Raw genomic sequence first — 16,335 nt, forward strand, 5'->3', positions numbered from 1 at the left:
TGCTGTGGATCATCCTTCTCAACCTCTTTTCTATAAGCCCTATGATTGCATGTTAAATAGGCATCAGGGATCTGTGCACATATTATCTTTCTTTTTTCCTGTATTCTGATTTGCGGCCGGATTGGAGTTTTTAATTTTCGTTCCACAATACCACCTGCCTGATACCCTTCGCCAGGAACTATTGAGAGGCTTGAGATGTACGGCAGAGGGCTAGGCCTTCGGATGGCCATTCTATTTACCTGCCTTATAGCATTTGTTCTATTTGGTAGGATCTAACCTTGAGGCAATAGTCAAGGTACAGCAGGCTAACATACTTCTTTGCCATCTTTAGGTTACAACCAAGGGGTCCCCGCGGGTATCCTTGGTAATGAGGACTTTCTCCGTGTTGTGGATTATCCCGGCTCCGCAGTCCTAGGGTTGATAGTGGGCATATACAACATAGGCTGTTTAACGGGCACGGCTATAGCCTTCTTGACAAGTGATCCTCTTGGGTTTAGAAAATCCATGTGGATTGCAATGGGAATCCTAACGGCAAGCCTACATTCCCTTGGCTGGAAAATTTCTAACCGTGGCGCAGATTGGGGCTTTCCCACAAGCTTTTGCTTATTCCAGGGCACAAATACTTCTATCCCGATTTATCAGTGGAATTGGTACTGGAATAGTGAGTTCTATAGTACCAGTGTACCAATCTGAGCTTTGTGAAGCGCGAAATCGAGGAATGTATGTGTGCAGCCAGCCTCTCGCTATCGGTGTTGGCATTGCCGCTGGCTACTGGTTTGATTATGGAATGAGCTTTTTTGATAAATCAATCAATTGGAGGCTTCCGGTTGCCTTTCAGGTTGTCTTCATTATCATTGTGGCTATCCTTCTTGTTGGGTGAGTTCGGGTATTGCATTCCAGTCAGAGGTTGGACCATAACTAACAGCTTGAAGACTACCGGAAAGCCCTCGATGGTTATGCTGTAAAGGCCTGAACGACAAGGCCATGTTAGTCCTCTGTGACCTCTATGATAGGCCAGAAAATGATCCAAAAGTTATCAATGATATAGAGGGAATCTCCAGAGCTATTGAACTTGATAACCTCCGGGGCGAGTACACATGGTCCCAGCTACTCAGAAAGGATGAAATCCAAACCGGCCGCAGAGTCTTGTTGGCCTATGGACTACAGTTCATAAACCAGATGGGAGGTGTAAACATTATTGTTGTGAGTGGTCATCCTTAATTTGCAATCTTGACAGAGGTTTAGATGCGACTGATACGCGTAAAGTCTTATGTTACAAGGGGTATGTCACCCCGGGCTCCCACAAGCTCCAGCTCACCAACAAGCCACCAGTATTGGAAGATAATGTGGGTTTGGACCCGAAGACAAGTCTCCTCTTAGGAGGGGTGATCCAGATCATGCAGGTTATTGGTAAGTCGCCAACTACTTATCCCGGTCCCCCATGCTAAGCCCACAACCAGGCTCCTTCTATCCAACATTCTACGCCGATCGACTTGGCCGGAAGAGATTGATGATGTGGGGTTCTTTCGGCCTATCTATTTGCATGATGATGATCTCTATTCTTCTCTCTTTTAAAGGTTAGTACCCAACCTGAATATCAGCTCTCTAAAGAACCTATCCCTAACTTCTCTTTTTCAAGGAACTGCTGAAGAAGAAACTGCCAGCTGCGTATCAGTTGCATTCTTCTTCCTATTCATGCTTATCTTCGGAGCTTCTATAAACTGCGTGCCATGGGTGTACGGCCCAGAACTCCTGCCCATGCACGTCCGGACAAAGGGGTGAGCAACGCCCTTCCATCCCACATTCCAAACCCCAGCCCCAGCCTCTTGCAAGCATACAGCATGACTACCACCATGCAATAATACCAAGCTAACCTTTCCAAGAAATGCCATCGGAGTTTCGGCAAACTGGCTCTGGAATTTCTTTGTCGCCATGGTCGGCCCTACCTTGATCACCGATCTCCAATGGAAGGGATATCTCATTTTTATGTGCATTAATCTGGCTTTTCTCCCGGTACGTTTGTCTTTCTTCCTATCCTACCCACTGTCAACTATGCACTGCCAACAATAGTGTCGGTCGGATTGCGTACATACATGCCCCAGCCACTATCGAGCAGCCGACCCATTCCATTCTCCATCTTATTTCACCAACTAAACCAGAGCAGAACTGATAAACGTGCACTCTTGAAAATCTAGGTCCTTTACTTTTACTACCCCGAGACCGCAAACCTTAGTCTCGAGGAGATCGACTCCCTCTTCATTGTTAAGGATACTAGCGGGCCACCCAGCGATAGCCATGGCTCTAATGGGGGTTCGCCTGCGGAAAAACTGCCACCTAGACGACGGTAGACTAAACAGAGGTAGTAAGTCAAACAATCTCCACAGCATTGTCTGAAAGGTGGTATAATGATACGATGCGGCACGGCGGAAAGCCCTATGGCCTAGGGCTCGCCAAAACGCGTGTTGGGTCAGGCTTTGGCAATAGGCAACGCATGCATGCGATGATTCCGGTATCAGCTTTCAGATTCACACTTTGCCTGTCCACTGTCTGGTGGCGTACTTCGTCTTCTTGCTTTACTTCATGTACTATATTCACATATCCGGGGTGGGAGGCCACTGACCTCTGTTGTTTAAATAATATGACTCATGACTCGTGCTGTTGTCACTCAAGCATAAGGTTAATGGAGGGCCGGCGACAGGTATAAAAGAGCCCAAATCTACTTTCAATCATCTGATCCTCCAGACTCAAGGCTAATACCACAACTGTTGACCAGCTATCAGCATGCATGCCCAGAAACTCCTTGTTGTCTCACAGTCTCATGCTTTTGGGCAATGTGACCCTACCAGGTTTCTCTGACACCTGCCACTTAGCCTCTAGATTCAGTGCGGAATATTTTGCATGTCCTATCCCTAGAATACTATATTTTGCCCCGAGAAGTCTTTATAAGATACGAGGATAAAAGTTGTATAAAGCTATGTTTAACCCAAGAAACTTAAGCAACCTAAAGACTCTGGCACTTCTATCAGAAAGTGTTAACTTGGTAAGATATTACTAGCGAAACGAATGCAATCAGATCTGGATAACGATAGGGAGAGCACACTGGAGACTGTAGTAGACTTTAGAGAGCAAAATCAATTGCTGAAGGCAGAAGGACTATGAGAATAGCCCACATGTTAACCTCCCTCCCGACCTTGGATATAGGATGGGGACGGAGTCTACAGATTCTGCTTATATTAATAACCTTTTCGAGTTAACCGAGGGTAAAGGTACCCCCGCATGCAGATCTGGGGTGTTGACATCCAAGTGGATACGATGACATCGCATTGGCCGCGATAAGACACCTGCGGTCAGGCAGCATGAGTAACTGATATTCTCGGATCCCCGTCGGATCAGGATTGGTGCTGATAAGCTAGACTTCTCCGTCGCTTCTCCTCGTCTCTCCAACTGGCCTCGCTGATCTCACCATCACCATGAACGCCCCAGGACAAGTATGCGCTCGATGCGCAAGGATTGTCTGTGCCCCGTCCAGTCTCTTTCCCACTCACTAATCCGAGCAGAAGCAGCGTTGCGATGGCGGCACGCCCTGTTCCCGCTGTGCCCGTACGTCCGTCGTATCCGCAATCCAGCCCCAGTCCCCCGTCGCTAACTGGAATACTAGGCCTCGGGCACACTTGCGAAGCCCAGATTAGGGGGGCCACGATGGACCAGACAGAGACACATGCACAGGCACAGGCCCGGCGGCCGCGCGCCTCGCGGTCCCGCGCCGGCTGCCTGTCTTGCAAAGCTCGGAAGAAGAAATGCGACGAGACACGTCCGCGCTGCAGCGATTGCCGCCGCCTCAATTTCCCCTGCCGCTGGCGAAGCCGGAGCTCTGTCTCTGAACTGGATGCTCAGTCTCCGTCGCAAAGCGTCCCTACATCCGACACGCCGACCGTGCCCTCCCACGAAGGCTGGAGTGCACCATCCGATCATAGCGCCAGTGCCTCGCCATCCGAATCTACATCCGAGTTTACATCCGAATCCACAACCTGCCACGGGACATTCGGGCAGATAGAGGTCGCAGTAACGCCCGTCGCGTCGCCCGGGGCGGCCATCCCATATCTGGAAAATGAAGAAGACCGCTCGCTCTTCAACCATTACTTGCACACCGTTGCACGCGCCCTTTCGCGAGCCGCCAACGCCGATTCCGCCGGTAACCCATTCCTGACCACGCTCGTGCCGATGGCGGCGGCGTCGGACACCCTGACCAGTGTGCTGCTGGGGTTAAGCGGATGCCACTGGCGACGGGTGTATCCCGGTATCTGGAAGCGTGCGCTGGCACGACAGGGACGGGGTCTGTAGATCCCCTGCACTTGAGAGTCTACATGCAATGCGCTAACTAAGGCGAGCAGCTCTATCACAGGTAAACAGACTCCTCGCTCGACGCGACGGGCCATATCCATATCCATATCCGCTGGAAGCCTGCGCTGCGGTCCTCCTCCTGTGCCTCACAGAGCTGTGCGATGGCACCTCGCGAGTCTGGAAATGGCATCTCAAAGCAGCACGCACCCTGCTCGCATCAGCAGAGGTAGCGGCGGAAACAGCAACAACAGCCGAAGGCGTTTTCTGTCGAACCCTCTTCCACTACCTCGACAGCATGTCCACCATCTCCCGCTGCAAGCCCCCTCTGCTCCAGGCCCACAGGGGCCAGGAAGAAAACAGCAGTAGCGGTCTGGCTGATCTTATAGCCGCGACGACTGGTATTAACACGAGCCCGCCGGACCCAATATCCGGTGTGGAACCAGCTCTACTGGACCTACTGGGGATGGTGAATGTGCTCGCAGCCCACCGCAGCAGGCGCGTCGACGAGCTGTCCGACCTGGGGTTCCGGACCGCCGCTGCGCAAGTCCAGGCGCGACTGGATGGCTGGCGTGCCGCGCACGACGAACTTTTAGCCAGACCAGCGAGTAATACTAGTAATGAGAGCAAAAGCTGTGCTAGTTCCAGCGCCGCAAACTCAGCAACAACAGCATTCGAATGGGCTGTGCGCCTCCGCCTGCACCAAATCGTAGACGGGTACGACCCTCGCCATGCCGCGGTTGAAACGGCGCTTGAGCGGATCCTGCAGGCCGTCTTGAACATACCGTATGGGAGCCCCGTCGAGGGGAGTCTGCTTTTCCCATTGGTTATCGCAGGCGCGAGCAGTACGGTGATTGAGAGGCGTATGCTCGTCAAGGAGAGACTGATGGTGATGGAGAATACGCTCGGGTTTGGGCATATTGGACGGGCGAGGGAACTACTGGAGACGGCCTGGGCAGAGGAGCAGCAGCACGGAGAGTGGAATTGGGCTAGGGTGAGGTATACTCGGTTTCCGGGTGTTGTATTCATTTAGTTCAGTTCAATGTTATCCTTGTGCTTTCCTAGTTACTACAGCGATGCAGACACGCCCTTCATCTCCTTCACTAACTCTGCCAAATGCGTCCGCATGTCATACCCGCAGACCTCCTCGATCGTCAATTTCCCAGGCTGGTCCGCCCCAGAGCTCCAGCCGATGCGCTCGTTGAGGTTCTCGCGCGCCCGGAAACTGGCCTCTTGGACACGGGTTGCGCGCGGTTTGCGCAGGCTTTCGTATAGATGTAGTCCGTCTGCAATAGAGTACTGGGACTGGAAATCGCGGTGGTAGATGAGCCCGAGGGCGCCGGCATCCTCGAACGCCATGCACGACCCTTGGGACTGATCAGGCATCATTGGGTGTGCTGCATCCCCAAGCAAGCACACCTTCCCCTTGATCCAATATGGATACGGCTGGTGTCGATACACTAGGTAAATCCGTTAGCAGGCATACACTATAGGAATCCGGTATATAGTCAAAAAGACACATACATCTCCACATTTTGATATCCTCCGCATTCAACATCAGCTTCTTCATCCGTGGATCTAACTTCGGAAACGTATCCACGAGCTGCTGCGGCGTAGCACTGATGTTCCACCCGTCCTCTCGCAGCTCGTTGTACTCGGCCGGGTAGAAGCAGTAGCAAGAGACTACCTCGCCATTGCTGCACGGCGACATGACGATCTTGTCAATGCCGAACCCGCCCCAGTACTCGATGGCCTCGTTATCGATGTAGTCCTCCAGCCCGAGCGCCCGCAGCTTGTCCGCGCCGATGATGCAGCGGTAGCAGCAGGAGGTGGACATGGAAAACTGGGGATTAATCCCAATCAACTGCCGGGATTGAGACTGTCTGGTATCAGCACTAAAAGCCTTGATATGGAAACTGGGTTACGGGCGTACCCTGATGCCGTCCGCGGCAACGATCAGGTCCGCCGTGAAAGAAGCGCCATTCTCGAAACCGATCGAGCCCATTTCTGCGTCCAGGGCGACCATTTTGTGGTTCACCTTGAGCGTGCACGGCGTGCCGTCGCCTTGCGTCTCGAGTGCCGAGCGCAACAGTTGCTGGTGAATGTCGATGCGGTGGAAGTTATTGTAGTCCTGTCTGCGCATCAGCACATCATACATGCACACCAGGGAATCACCATTCTAGGTAAGTGGGCGAATCAAGCACTACAAAGGAATTGCTCACCGTCCCGAATTTGCTCTTGTAGTCGCCCAGCCCGTACTCATTTTCAACCTGCCCACTGCACCAATCGTGCATGATCAGCTTCTTGAGGATAACCGGCTTCGCGGCCTTCACGTCGACCCCCCACTCTTCCAGGAACCTGGACCCGTTGCTTGCCGCGCTCAGCGATGCGCCCACCTCCCCTGCAAAGTCATATCGCTCGAAGACGGTGACGTTGTGGCCCTGGCGGCGGAGGGCAACGGCGGCACCAAGACCACCCAGGCCAGCGCCGATGATGGCTACGTCTAGGGGCATCTGTGTCTGTATTTGGCGTAATGGTAGAATGGTGAAGTGGTACCCTTTACACCCATTATATATATATACGCGGCATACCCGATCGCCGCATTCGCTTGTGGGGAAGAATGCTATCTATGCGACGGGTGCATAATTAGCGTCATTAGCGTGAATAGCTTCATTCCCCGCAGTATCAACACGAGACCCACTTGATAAGGAATCCCAACTGCTTCTTTAAGACGCAGCTCCAGTTCCATCGTACGACTGAGCCCCAGAAGCGCGAACAAACATGGAGATGGACACCAAGGACAATCGTCTATCCGACAAGGTGGACTATGCCGTCGGTGACTGCCACGACGACACCGCGTTGCTGCGACGCATAGACTGGCGGATCCTGCCGGTGATGTTCCTGACTTATTTCCTGCAGTTCGTGGACAAGATTTCACTAAACGTTCGTTCTGCCTCTCCTTTTCTCACCCATTATTCGGCTGGGTGTTGGCTGTGCTAACTGCGTGATGGACGACGACAGTACGCCAATGTGATGGGCCTGCAGGAGGACTTGGGAATGAGCGGGAATGATTTCTCATGGCTCGCAACGGCGTTCTTCATTGCTTATGCCGTGGCCGAAATACCGCAGGGTTCGCATATTCCTTCCATCCATATACATCCCTCCCAGGATAGCCAGACTAACTAGGTACGTGTCCACGCAGGCATCCTCCTCCAACGGTTCCCCATCACCAGAGTCCTCGGTGTGAACGTCTTCTTCTGGGGCGTGACGCTTTGCTGCTCTGCCGCGGTGGAAAACTACGCGGGCCTGTGTGCCCTACGGGTCCTGCTAGGGATGATGGAGGCTGTAATCGGTAGGCATTCTATCTATCCAAAGCACTCATTCGTCCAACTCCCACATTCTGATAATGATAGCACCCGCCTTGACCATGTACACCAGCATGTGGTACACGCGGGCCGAGTCCACCCCACGCTACGGCCTCTGGTACAGCGGCCTAGGCATGGGCCAGATAATCGGCGGCCTGATCTCGTTCGGCGCACAGCACGCCCCGCCCCAGCTCGCATTCCACGGATGGCGCATCATGTTCGTTGCCGTGGGCGCCGTGAACATCGTTGCTTCCATCCTGGTCCTATTCGTCCTCCCCGAATCGCCCGCGAGCCCGAGTACCCGGTTCCTCACGGCGGCCCAACGGGCCAGAGTCGCCGAGCGTCTGCGCGCCGATTCAGCAGGGGTCGGAGACAAAGTGTTCCGGTGGCAGGCGCTGCTTGAGGCGGCTGTGGATTTGCAGACGTGGCTGTTGGTCGTGCTGGCGATTCTCATCACCATCCCCAGCGGGGTGATCACGACGTTTAGCGCCATCCTGATCAAGGACTTTGGGTATACCAGCAAGCAGAGCGCGCTCTTGAACATGCCCTCTGGGGTTGTGAGTATTACTGCGACGATGCTGTCCACTTGGGCGATTGCGCGCGGGTACTCGCGTTGGCTGGCGATTGATATCTTGCTCGTTCCGACGTTGTTGGGATCGTGCTTGATGTCGTTTCTGCCCAAGGATAACCAGGCTGGGTGTTTGGCGGGGATTTATCTGGTGAATACGGTGCGAATTTCTGAGTTCCTGGTAGCTACGCTACTTGTTCGCTGCTTATACTTATTGAACGTACAGACTGTCGCGCCGTTGGCGTTGATTTTCGCGTGGACTGGCGCCAATTTCAAGGGGTACACCATGAAGGTGCGGATATTCCAGTGGCCAAATCAATAAATACTGACTTTGAACCGCACATCTAGGTGGCAGGCAGCTCTCTCGTCGCCGCAGCTTTCAGCATCGCCAACATCATCGGCCCGCTGACGTTCCAGGCCAAAGATGCCCCGGAGTATGTATTCGTTCCCAATGCGAGCAGTTGGCACTGGCAGAATACTAATCATAACAGGTATATCCCTGCCAAGATCACCATTCTGGCCGTTAATGCAGGCGCCATCGTCGTATCCACAAGTCTGCGCGTCTTGTATGGGATGCGCAACGCGCGGGCAGCACGCACCGGAGGCCCAGCGCGCAGTCGGATGGAGGCAAAGCTGGCGGGGCGACATGGGGAGGAGGGGGACGTGCATGAGGATGTGTCTTTCCGATATGTCTATTAATCCGCGGTCATCAATAAGACCTAGTTTAGTATAGTATTATTATCAATTATCCGACGGAGCAGGGCCCTAGCAATAAGTCATGGACATAAATACTTCCTCCAATCCCACAGACAACAGGACAACCAGAACAGCCAGAATATTATAATCAGTCAAGATGCCTACAATCCTCGTAACCGGTGCCAACGGCTTCATCGCCGCCCACTGCATCGCCCGCATCCTCGCACACCCTTCGCACCCGCCCCTTTGCGTCCGCGGCACCGTCCGCACCCCCGAAAAGGCCAAGGCCACTCGCACAGCCCTCGCTTCTGTATGTGGGACTGGAAATCTAGACCTCCTCGTCGTTCCCGACCCGACGGACCCGACGGCCATGCGCGCCGCCATGAGCGGCTGCGACGCAGTCCTGCACCTTGCAAGCGCCTTCACCTATGACGCGGCCCCCGGCGAGTTCGAAGAGAAGCTTCTCGGCCCTGCGGTTAGGGGCACGATGGCGGTATGTGACGCCGCTGCCCAGACAGAGAGTGTTAGGAAGGTGGTCATCATGTCGAGCTTTGCCGCGGTGTATGATGCTGCCAAGGGGCTGCAGCCTGGTAAGGTCTATACCGAGGAGGACTGGAGTCCGCTTGGGTATGAGGATGGGATTAATGCTAGTGTTGTGGTATGACACGTATCTGTATCTGTATATGATTGATGCTAACGTAGCGACTAACCAGGCAACGGCGTACCGAGCCAGCAAGGTCGTTGCGGAGAGGGCGGCGTGGGATTTCATCCGTGACCATGAGGTACAGTATAAACTCATCACGCTCTGTCCGGGGATGGTTTTTGGGACGATGCTGCACCCAATCGAGTCCTTGGGCCAGCTTAATGTCAGTAACGGGATTGTGTGGGAGGTGTTGAAAGCAAACCATGGGATTCCCGCAACCAAGGCACCTGGTTTGTTTTCTCGTTCTCATTCCCGTGGAATAATAGCCGGTAGCTGACCGAGTACGGCAGTCTGGGTAGATGTCGATGATTTGGCTGTCGTCTCGCTGAAGGCTCTGACGGTGGATCTGTCTTCTCATGAGCGGTTCCTCGTCACTGCGGGTGCATACGATACGCAGGAGATCGCGGATGTTGTCCGGGCTGGGCTGCCGGAAACACGGGACAGGATTACTGTTGGAGATCCTGGAAAGAGGATCAGGTCTACGCATTACTCGTGTGATTCAAGCAAGGTGCAACGCGTGCTGGGGGTGGAGTTCAAGGGGTTGGCGGAGAGTCTGATACCCCTGGCCAGGCAGTTGTATGCGATGGAGCAAGCAAGTATTTGATAAATAGATCCTAACGACATGTATCTACCCAGACAATCTATCTACTTATGCAACGCAACGCGGATATGCTCCGCTGTCATATCAATGAAATCCCTCGCCTGCCAGAGATCTAGAAACCCAGATTAGCTCGCACGCCTCAACCAACCTCCTCAGAGAAATCATACCTTTATCCATATGCATAAACGGATGCGGGACGCCGCCAAAGCGCTTCAGAACAACCTCATTGCCAGCCTCCACCAGCCTGCGCGCATACGCCTCGCCTTCATCGCGCAGCGGATCACACCCAGCAGTATAGATGACAGTCCGCGGCATCCCCGTAAAGTCCGGTGCATCCAGCGCATTCGCATACCATTTCACCTCCTCCATCTGCCTCCTCTTCGTATCTGGATCCGCCGACAGACTCTGCCACTTCAGATCATCGAACCACCGCAACCGCGCCCAGTTCAGCGTCGGCGCATGCTCCATCTCCTGTACAGATGCAAACGGACTATCGGCAGCCGCTCCATATCTCGAGATATCATCAATCACTGGAGTTCCGAGGGCAATCAGGGATAGTCGAATCCCCGCATCGCGTGCGAGATGGCCCAGCACGAGAGCGATATTGGCGCCCGCGGAAACACCACCGAGCGAGATCCGGGACGGATCGATGTTGGGGAATTGGTGACGCGCACCCTCCTCTCCAGAAGAGATATACTGCAGAGCGGCGAACGAGTCCTGGATTCCAATGGGGAAGGCGTGTTCAGGGACAAGCCTGTATCCGACGTCGATGACCGCGACACCGGCTTTCACTGCGAGGTGCTTGCAGATGTGCGACTCGGTGTCGAGATCGCCGAGGCCCCATCCTGTTTTGCTTTGTTAGCTTTATTAGCTTCGCTTGTATCCATGGCAAAGTGGTCATACCGCCGCCGTGGAAATCGAGATGCACAGGCCAGGGCCCGGCGGTCGCGGGCTCGTAGACGCGCACGGGGATCGGGTCGCCATTATGGCCTGGCACCTGCGAGTCGTATACCCTCGCGGGCTCTGGCGCTGGACCTGTGCCGTAGGAGTAGAGGACGGAGTATTTCGAGCGCAGGACGTTCAGGTCGATGGGTTTGTTGGGTGTGTTGGCGACATGGGTGTTGTACAGGTCGATGAAGACAGGGTCGAGATGGGGCAGGACAGACGGGTGGATTGGATTGAGGGCTTCGTGGTTAGACATTTTTGTTGATTGCAGGCCACTATTGCTGTCTGGCTGGCATACGTCGTGGTCATCGAATATAAATCCTGTGTATGCGGAGGGGTGAGGTTAAGATAACTCACTGCAGTCCGTCGGCTAAATTGCATTTTAATTGGTAGAATTAACTTTTACCCCGAGAATAAATTAACACCTATAATAAAGTAATTTGGATAGGATCGTCCTACCCCGCATGGTATCTATGCGACGGTCCGACAGATCGGATACGACCGTGATAGCCCAGCTATATTACACTCAGCTCGCTCATACATCCAACCGCAAATAACAAACACAGTATGCCTGGCGAACCAATTCTCATCGTGGGCGCCGGTATCGTCGGCCTAACCCTGGGCCAGGCGCTGAAGAAGGCACGTAAATTCCGCGACCACCCATGTGAAACCATCTAACAACTCCCAGAAAGGCATCCCCTTTGAAATCTACGAGCGCGACCCAACCCCAGACGCCCGCGGCCAAGGCTGGGCCATCACACTGCACTGGGCCCTCGAGTACCTGCGCCAGATCGTGCCGGACGAGACTCTCGCGCGCATCCAAGCGGTGCAGGTTGATCCGGACGTGGCGAGGCACGATAATGGAACCTTCCTATTCATCAACCTGGCTACCGGCGAGCCGCGATTCAAAATCCCCCCGTCTGCGCGATGGCGTGTCAGTCGCGAGGGAATGCGCAGGGCGCTGCTGGCTGGGATTGAGGACCATGTACATTGGGGCAAGAGGGTCGTTGGTGTAGATACTAGTAGTACCCCGCCAGATCGTGTGCGCCTCGTATTTGACAGCGAGAATGAGAATAGCGACAGTGACGGCGAGGGAAGAGTGACGGGGAAGATGGTTATCGGAGTTGAGGGCAGCCGGTCCATCGTCCGCCGCGTGCTGCGGCCTGATGCATACAGCAACGAGCAGCTTCCCATCCGGTTCACAGGGGTCGCTGTGGACCTGACGCCGGCTGAGGTCCAACCGCTCCGATCTATGGACCCGCTGCTCTTCCAAGGGTGTGAGCCGGAATCAGGGACATTTTTCTGGTTCTCGATGCTGGAGACGCCGCTTGGGAACGGGACGGCTGGGACAGGCGCCGAGCGCTTCCGGGCGCAGGTCTGTATGTCCTGGCCGGTGAGGTCGGAGGGCGACGAAGTGGCGAGTACAGACGAGGGGCGACTAGCGAATATGAAGAGAAGAGCGGACAGGTTTACGCCGTTCTTGCGCAAGGTTGTGCAGGATATTCCGCAGGGAACGCCCGTCACTGAGATCACTCTGGCGGATTGGGAGTGCTTGGACTGGGATAACCGGGATGGGAGGGTGACTCTTGCTGGTGATGCAGCGCATGCGATGACGATGTGTATGTCTGTTTCTGTTATTGTCTTGTCTTCACATGCTGACTTGTCTAGATCGTGGTGAGGCTGCCAACCATGGGCTGCTGGACGCATTCAACCTCGTTCAGGCCATCGGTAGGATTTATAGCGGCCAGGCGACCGCGAAGCAGGCGCTGGATGAGTATGAGGTGGAGATGAGAAAGCGAACGAGGCGTGCAGTTCGACTGAGTCGACAAGCCTGTCATGATGCGCATACATGGGAGCGGCTGAACAAAGAGTCGGCCATTTTGACGAAGCGATCGATTGAGGGTGAGTAGACTTTGGTAGTTGAGAAGAAAAGAAATTATCACTGTCGCCAGGGCCGGTTAGGGTGCAGTGTGTAGCTCTGAACTGGACTTAGGGTTAGGAGTATCGAGGGCTGCAACAATAGGACGTAAAGATATCATGTCGTTCTCTATTTACATCCCTGGCTACTGAAGTTGCCTATCTCCCGAATTATATTAAAAGGTGCAGCTCTATGAGGATATATAGAAAGTTAAAGGCTTGGGAAATTGACAAATTTAAACAGCATACATGACAGATATCATCTTACGCATGAGCCACCACTCATCCGACGACTTCCATGCTCTCAGCACAACAAACAGTACATTTATTGCACGGGTTGTGGCCACGGATACCGAGGGTTGACGCCATTATTGTATCGTGTTATGCTTGGATTGGGAACTAAATGGTATGGACGTCACTGCTATCCTTGAAGTCATATAGTGGGCTGTATCTCATAGCATACTACACAAATGCATTCTCCAACAGATAGAAAAACTTTCCAAGATACTTGACAATAATAAGATCATTAAAATATATAATAGGTTAATAACTAGAGAAATATTTATGTAATCCAGAAAATTGTCATTTGCCTCATCTGCTGTACCCAGCAGGCGATTGGGTTGTGGATACAAGGTTGTTGTTGACGGCAAATGAACTGCTCGCTCTATTGGCGGATTTATAGCTGTAGGTCCATGCGGTGGCTTAACAACCGGCTATTGATGATTAAGTTTCTTCCCTGGTGTTGGACCAGAATCCTGGCGATCACCCAAGGTCGACAGACTATAATCCCATGCAGTAGGATGCACCGTTCTAAGATCACCGGGGTCAACCAGTACCCACCCCCGCGCTGTCATTTCTCCATGTTTATCTGTTTACCCCAGTCTGCACCCCAAGAAATGTCGAACTCCCGTCCAGGCCGCCCTAGGGTCCGCACCTTCACGATGACGGAGATGGCAACGGATGGACAGATTATATGGAAAGACTTGCAAATAATGGTACCCATTATGCCGGTCCGACGGTACGGGTCCATGGGGGTTTAAAGTTTCTCTCGCAGTATAGAGAATAGTTGGAAGCCAGTGTTCATCGGCAACTATTCCCAATATCTGACTGGCCCTTGTTGGTAATTATTCATACAATAGCCGATTCTTTTATAGCTGGCCGTTGATTGCCTCCGTTGCCTTGGTCTAGCGTTGGATGTCCAACAACGCCAATTGGAGTTGGTGGTAAGACCTCATACCCCGCGAGCCAGCGGGTGGCGCCATTTTGTCGCTAACCCCAGCCAGCAGCAGCCGGCCCCTGTCCCTCCTTGGTCAATACCGTTGCCGACACTTACCAGGACCGGGTATATGAAGGTCCGTCTGGGGTCGATGCTGCTTCCAGTCTCCAAGTCTTCTCGTCACTCGATACTGCGAGACACGCCGCCATCATGGTCCAGACACGCTTTCTGAAGAACTACCGAGTGTATATACTCACCTCGGTCGCCTACATGGGCTCTTTACTTTTTGGTTCGTCCTCCAAGGCCTCGATCTGCGCACTGCGATGCTAATCAAAGTTTGAAACCTAGGATATGACACGGGTGTAATGGGCTCAGTCCTGGCCCTCGACAGCTTCAAGATTGACTTCCGCCTCCCACTCGGAGAATCTGGGTTCGCGTCGGACGAAAACGCGCATGTGTCTTCAAATGTCGTTAGTCTGTTGACTGCGGGCTGTTTCTTCGGGTCCATCTTTGCCGCCTATATAAACGATCGCGTCGGTCGTCGATACTCGCTCATGATATTCTCCTTGGTCTTCCTACTGGGGGCTGCAATCCAAGTTGGCGCCCACCATGGAATCGGCATGATCTATGGCGGTCGTGTTGTCGCAGGCCTCGGTGTCGGTGGAATGTCCAGTATCACACCCGTCTTCGTCAGCGAGAACTGCCCTCCACGACAACGCGGCCGGATTGCCGGTCTGTTCCAGGAGTTCTTGGTGATTGGCAGCACTTTTGCCTACTGGCTGGGTTATGGCGTCGCACTGCATGTTCCTCAAGGCACGAGCCAGTGGCGGATCCCCGTTGCCATTCAACTTATCCCGGGTGGTTTGCTGTTGATAGGGCTGTTCTTCCTCAAGGAATCTGCACGCTGGCTGATGAAACAGGGCCGCCGTGAGGAAGCCACTCACTCCCTCGCGTATATCCGCAATGAACCAGAGGATAGCGAGGCGGTGCAGAAGGAAATTGCCGAGATTCACGCTGCGATCGAGGAAGAAACCGCCGCCACCGAGGGGGTGACTTGGAAGGAGTGTTTGCAGAAGAGCAACCGCTACCGCTTCTTCCTGGCCTTTACTATCATGTTCTGGCAGCAGTTCTCGGGAACCAATAGTATCGGCTACTACGCTCCTCAGATCTTCCAATCTGTTGGTGTTAGCAATTCGAATGCATCGCTGTTTGCCACGGGTATCTACGGAACTGTCAAGGTCGTCGCCACGGGCATCTTTCTGCTTATAGGCATAGATCGCTGGGGTCGCAAGAGGAGTTTAATAGGCGGCGCTGCATGGATGGCCAGCATGATGTTTATAATTGGCGCGGTGCTTGCTACGCATCCTCCAGACCCGGACGTTGAAGGTGTCTCCAGGGCTTCGACTGCCATGGTGGCGATGATCTACCTCTACGTGATTGGATACTCGTTCTCATGGGGCCCCACTCCTTGGGTGTATCTGAGCGAGGTATGTGCTGTCTGAGCTTTGCTCATGGTACCCTAACTAACTCTTGTTTAGATATTCCCGACAAGACTGCGCTCATACGGTGTCGGCCTCGGAGCGGCCACCCAATGGCTCTTCAACTTTGTAATTACTGAGATCACCCCGCGTGCTGTTAACAATATTGGCTGGAAGACTTTTCTTATGTTCGGAATCTTTTGCACTGCCATGGGCGTCTTTGTCACCTTCTTCCTCAAGGAGACCAAGGGCCGGACCCTAGAGGAAATGGACCTGCTCTTTGGCGCAGTCAATGAAGAGCAGAGACGCGCGGACATAGAAAGTACCTTGCAGAAGAATAATACGACGCATGCAGAGCAGGAAAAGGAGGCTGGGCACTGATAAATTGGCGCTGTGAAGTTTGTTATGCGGGTTCACGGGTTGGCAATATGTCTCTGACTACAACAGTGGCAGATAATGTAATTTATCCTAAGAGCTTCATAAATTGAATCTGATATACCTTCCTCCT

The 16,335-nt window shown here is 53.4% G+C and overlaps 7 protein-coding genes across 7 annotated transcripts; 5 read left to right on the forward strand and 2 right to left on the reverse strand.

Annotated features, from left to right (window-relative positions):
- The first annotated feature begins 186 nt into the window (after positions 1-186).
- ASPSYDRAFT_196385 (sugar transporter-like protein) lies at positions 187-2,655 on the forward strand. Its single transcript, XM_040843727.1, has 9 exons — positions 187-265; positions 332-568; positions 597-876; positions 933-1,210; positions 1,333-1,410; positions 1,461-1,577; positions 1,640-1,778; positions 1,884-2,013; positions 2,196-2,655. Exons 1-9 carry the CDS (start codon positions 196-198, stop codon positions 2,346-2,348), a joined length of 1,482 nt encoding a protein of 493 aa, XP_040706400.1. The 5' UTR covers positions 187-195; the 3' UTR covers positions 2,349-2,655.
- Positions 2,656-3,425: 770 nt separating this feature from the next.
- Positions 3,426-5,422, forward strand: ASPSYDRAFT_76399 (uncharacterized protein). Its single transcript, XM_040850849.1, has 4 exons — positions 3,426-3,512; positions 3,558-3,600; positions 3,659-4,333; positions 4,392-5,422. Exons 1-4 carry the CDS (start codon positions 3,471-3,473, stop codon positions 5,369-5,371), a joined length of 1,740 nt encoding a protein of 579 aa, XP_040706401.1. The 5' UTR covers positions 3,426-3,470; the 3' UTR covers positions 5,372-5,422.
- Positions 5,407-6,851, reverse strand: ASPSYDRAFT_129447 (uncharacterized protein; the record flags this gene model as incomplete). The annotated part of the gene is made up of 4 exons (XM_040840528.1): positions 5,407-5,798; positions 5,863-6,217; positions 6,272-6,469; positions 6,561-6,851. 4 exons carry the CDS (start codon positions 6,849-6,851, stop codon positions 5,407-5,409), a joined length of 1,236 nt encoding a protein of 411 aa, XP_040706402.1.
- A 274-nt stretch (positions 6,852-7,125) lies between these two features.
- Positions 7,126-10,274, forward strand: ASPSYDRAFT_143838 (uncharacterized protein; the record flags this gene model as incomplete). The annotated part of the gene is made up of 9 exons (XM_040841379.1): positions 7,126-7,281; positions 7,360-7,468; positions 7,541-7,690; positions 7,752-8,431; positions 8,498-8,563; positions 8,620-8,961; positions 9,125-9,625; positions 9,681-9,900; positions 9,961-10,274. 9 exons carry the CDS (start codon positions 7,126-7,128, stop codon positions 10,272-10,274), a joined length of 2,538 nt encoding a protein of 845 aa, XP_040706403.1.
- Positions 10,106-11,550, reverse strand: ASPSYDRAFT_76402 (alpha/beta hydrolase). The gene is made up of 3 exons (XM_040850850.1): positions 11,175-11,550; positions 10,439-11,116; positions 10,106-10,383 (listed from the first exon to the last, which is right to left on the reverse strand). Exons 1-3 carry the CDS (start codon positions 11,470-11,472, stop codon positions 10,316-10,318), a joined length of 1,044 nt encoding a protein of 347 aa, XP_040706404.1. The 5' UTR covers positions 11,473-11,550; the 3' UTR covers positions 10,106-10,315.
- A 167-nt stretch (positions 11,551-11,717) lies between these two features.
- ASPSYDRAFT_76403 (FAD-dependent oxidoreductase) lies at positions 11,718-13,378 on the forward strand. The gene is made up of 3 exons (XM_040850851.1): positions 11,718-11,855; positions 11,905-12,835; positions 12,885-13,378. The coding sequence occupies exons 1-3, from the start codon at positions 11,784-11,786 to the stop codon at positions 13,124-13,126; spliced, it is 1,245 nt and encodes a 414-aa protein (XP_040706405.1). The 5' UTR covers positions 11,718-11,783; the 3' UTR covers positions 13,127-13,378.
- Positions 13,379-14,459: 1,081 nt separating this feature from the next.
- ASPSYDRAFT_196399 (sugar porter family MFS transporter) lies at positions 14,460-16,334 on the forward strand. The gene is made up of 3 exons (XM_040843728.1): positions 14,460-14,638; positions 14,698-15,836; positions 15,888-16,334. Exons 1-3 carry the CDS (start codon positions 14,560-14,562, stop codon positions 16,206-16,208), a joined length of 1,539 nt encoding a protein of 512 aa, XP_040706406.1. The 5' UTR covers positions 14,460-14,559; the 3' UTR covers positions 16,209-16,334.
- The last annotated feature ends 1 nt before the right edge of the window (position 16,335 follows it).

The sequence above is a fragment of the Aspergillus sydowii genome, assembly GCF_001890705.1.
Source record: "Aspergillus sydowii CBS 593.65 unplaced genomic scaffold ASPSYscaffold_2, whole genome shotgun sequence".
In the NCBI taxonomy this organism is placed as follows: Eukaryota; Fungi; Ascomycota; class Eurotiomycetes; order Eurotiales; family Aspergillaceae; genus Aspergillus; species Aspergillus sydowii.

Coding starts and splice junctions, on each gene's coding strand:
- ASPSYDRAFT_196385 (XM_040843727.1), top strand. CDS start 196: ATGTACGGCAGAGGGCTAGGCCTTCGGATGGCCATTCTATTTACCTGC. Junction 1,779..1,883: donor ATGCACGTCCGGACAAAGGG/GTGAGCAACGCC, acceptor AACCTTTCCAAG/AAATGCCATCGGAGTTTCGG. Junction 2,014..2,195: donor TTAATCTGGCTTTTCTCCCG/GTACGTTTGTCT, acceptor TTGAAAATCTAG/GTCCTTTACTTTTACTACCC.
- ASPSYDRAFT_76403 (XM_040850851.1), top strand. CDS start 11,784: ATGCCTGGCGAACCAATTCTCATCGTGGGCGCCGGTATCGTCGGCCTA. Junction 11,856..11,904: donor TGGGCCAGGCGCTGAAGAAG/GCACGTAAATTC, acceptor AACAACTCCCAG/AAAGGCATCCCCTTTGAAAT. Junction 12,836..12,884: donor AGCGCATGCGATGACGATGT/GTATGTCTGTTT, acceptor TGACTTGTCTAG/ATCGTGGTGAGGCTGCCAAC.
- ASPSYDRAFT_76402 (XM_040850850.1), bottom strand. CDS start 11,472: ATGTCTAACCACGAAGCCCTCAATCCAATCCACCCGTCTGTCCTGCCC. Junction 11,117..11,174: donor TCTCGATTTCCACGGCGGCG/GTATGACCACTT, acceptor AAAGCAAAACAG/GATGGGGCCTCGGCGATCTC. Junction 10,384..10,438: donor GTTTATGCATATGGATAAAG/GTATGATTTCTC, acceptor CTGGGTTTCTAG/ATCTCTGGCAGGCGAGGGAT.
- ASPSYDRAFT_76399 (XM_040850849.1), top strand. CDS start 3,471: ATGAACGCCCCAGGACAAGTATGCGCTCGATGCGCAAGGATT. Junction 3,513..3,557: donor GCGCTCGATGCGCAAGGATT/GTCTGTGCCCCG, acceptor TAATCCGAGCAG/AAGCAGCGTTGCGATGGCGG. Junction 4,334..4,391: donor GCTGGCACGACAGGGACGGG/GTCTGTAGATCC, acceptor TAAGGCGAGCAG/CTCTATCACAGGTAAACAGA.
- ASPSYDRAFT_196399 (XM_040843728.1), top strand. CDS start 14,560: ATGGTCCAGACACGCTTTCTGAAGAACTACCGAGTGTATATACTCACC. Junction 14,639..14,697: donor CATGGGCTCTTTACTTTTTG/GTTCGTCCTCCA, acceptor TTTGAAACCTAG/GATATGACACGGGTGTAATG. Junction 15,837..15,887: donor CTTGGGTGTATCTGAGCGAG/GTATGTGCTGTC, acceptor ACTCTTGTTTAG/ATATTCCCGACAAGACTGCG.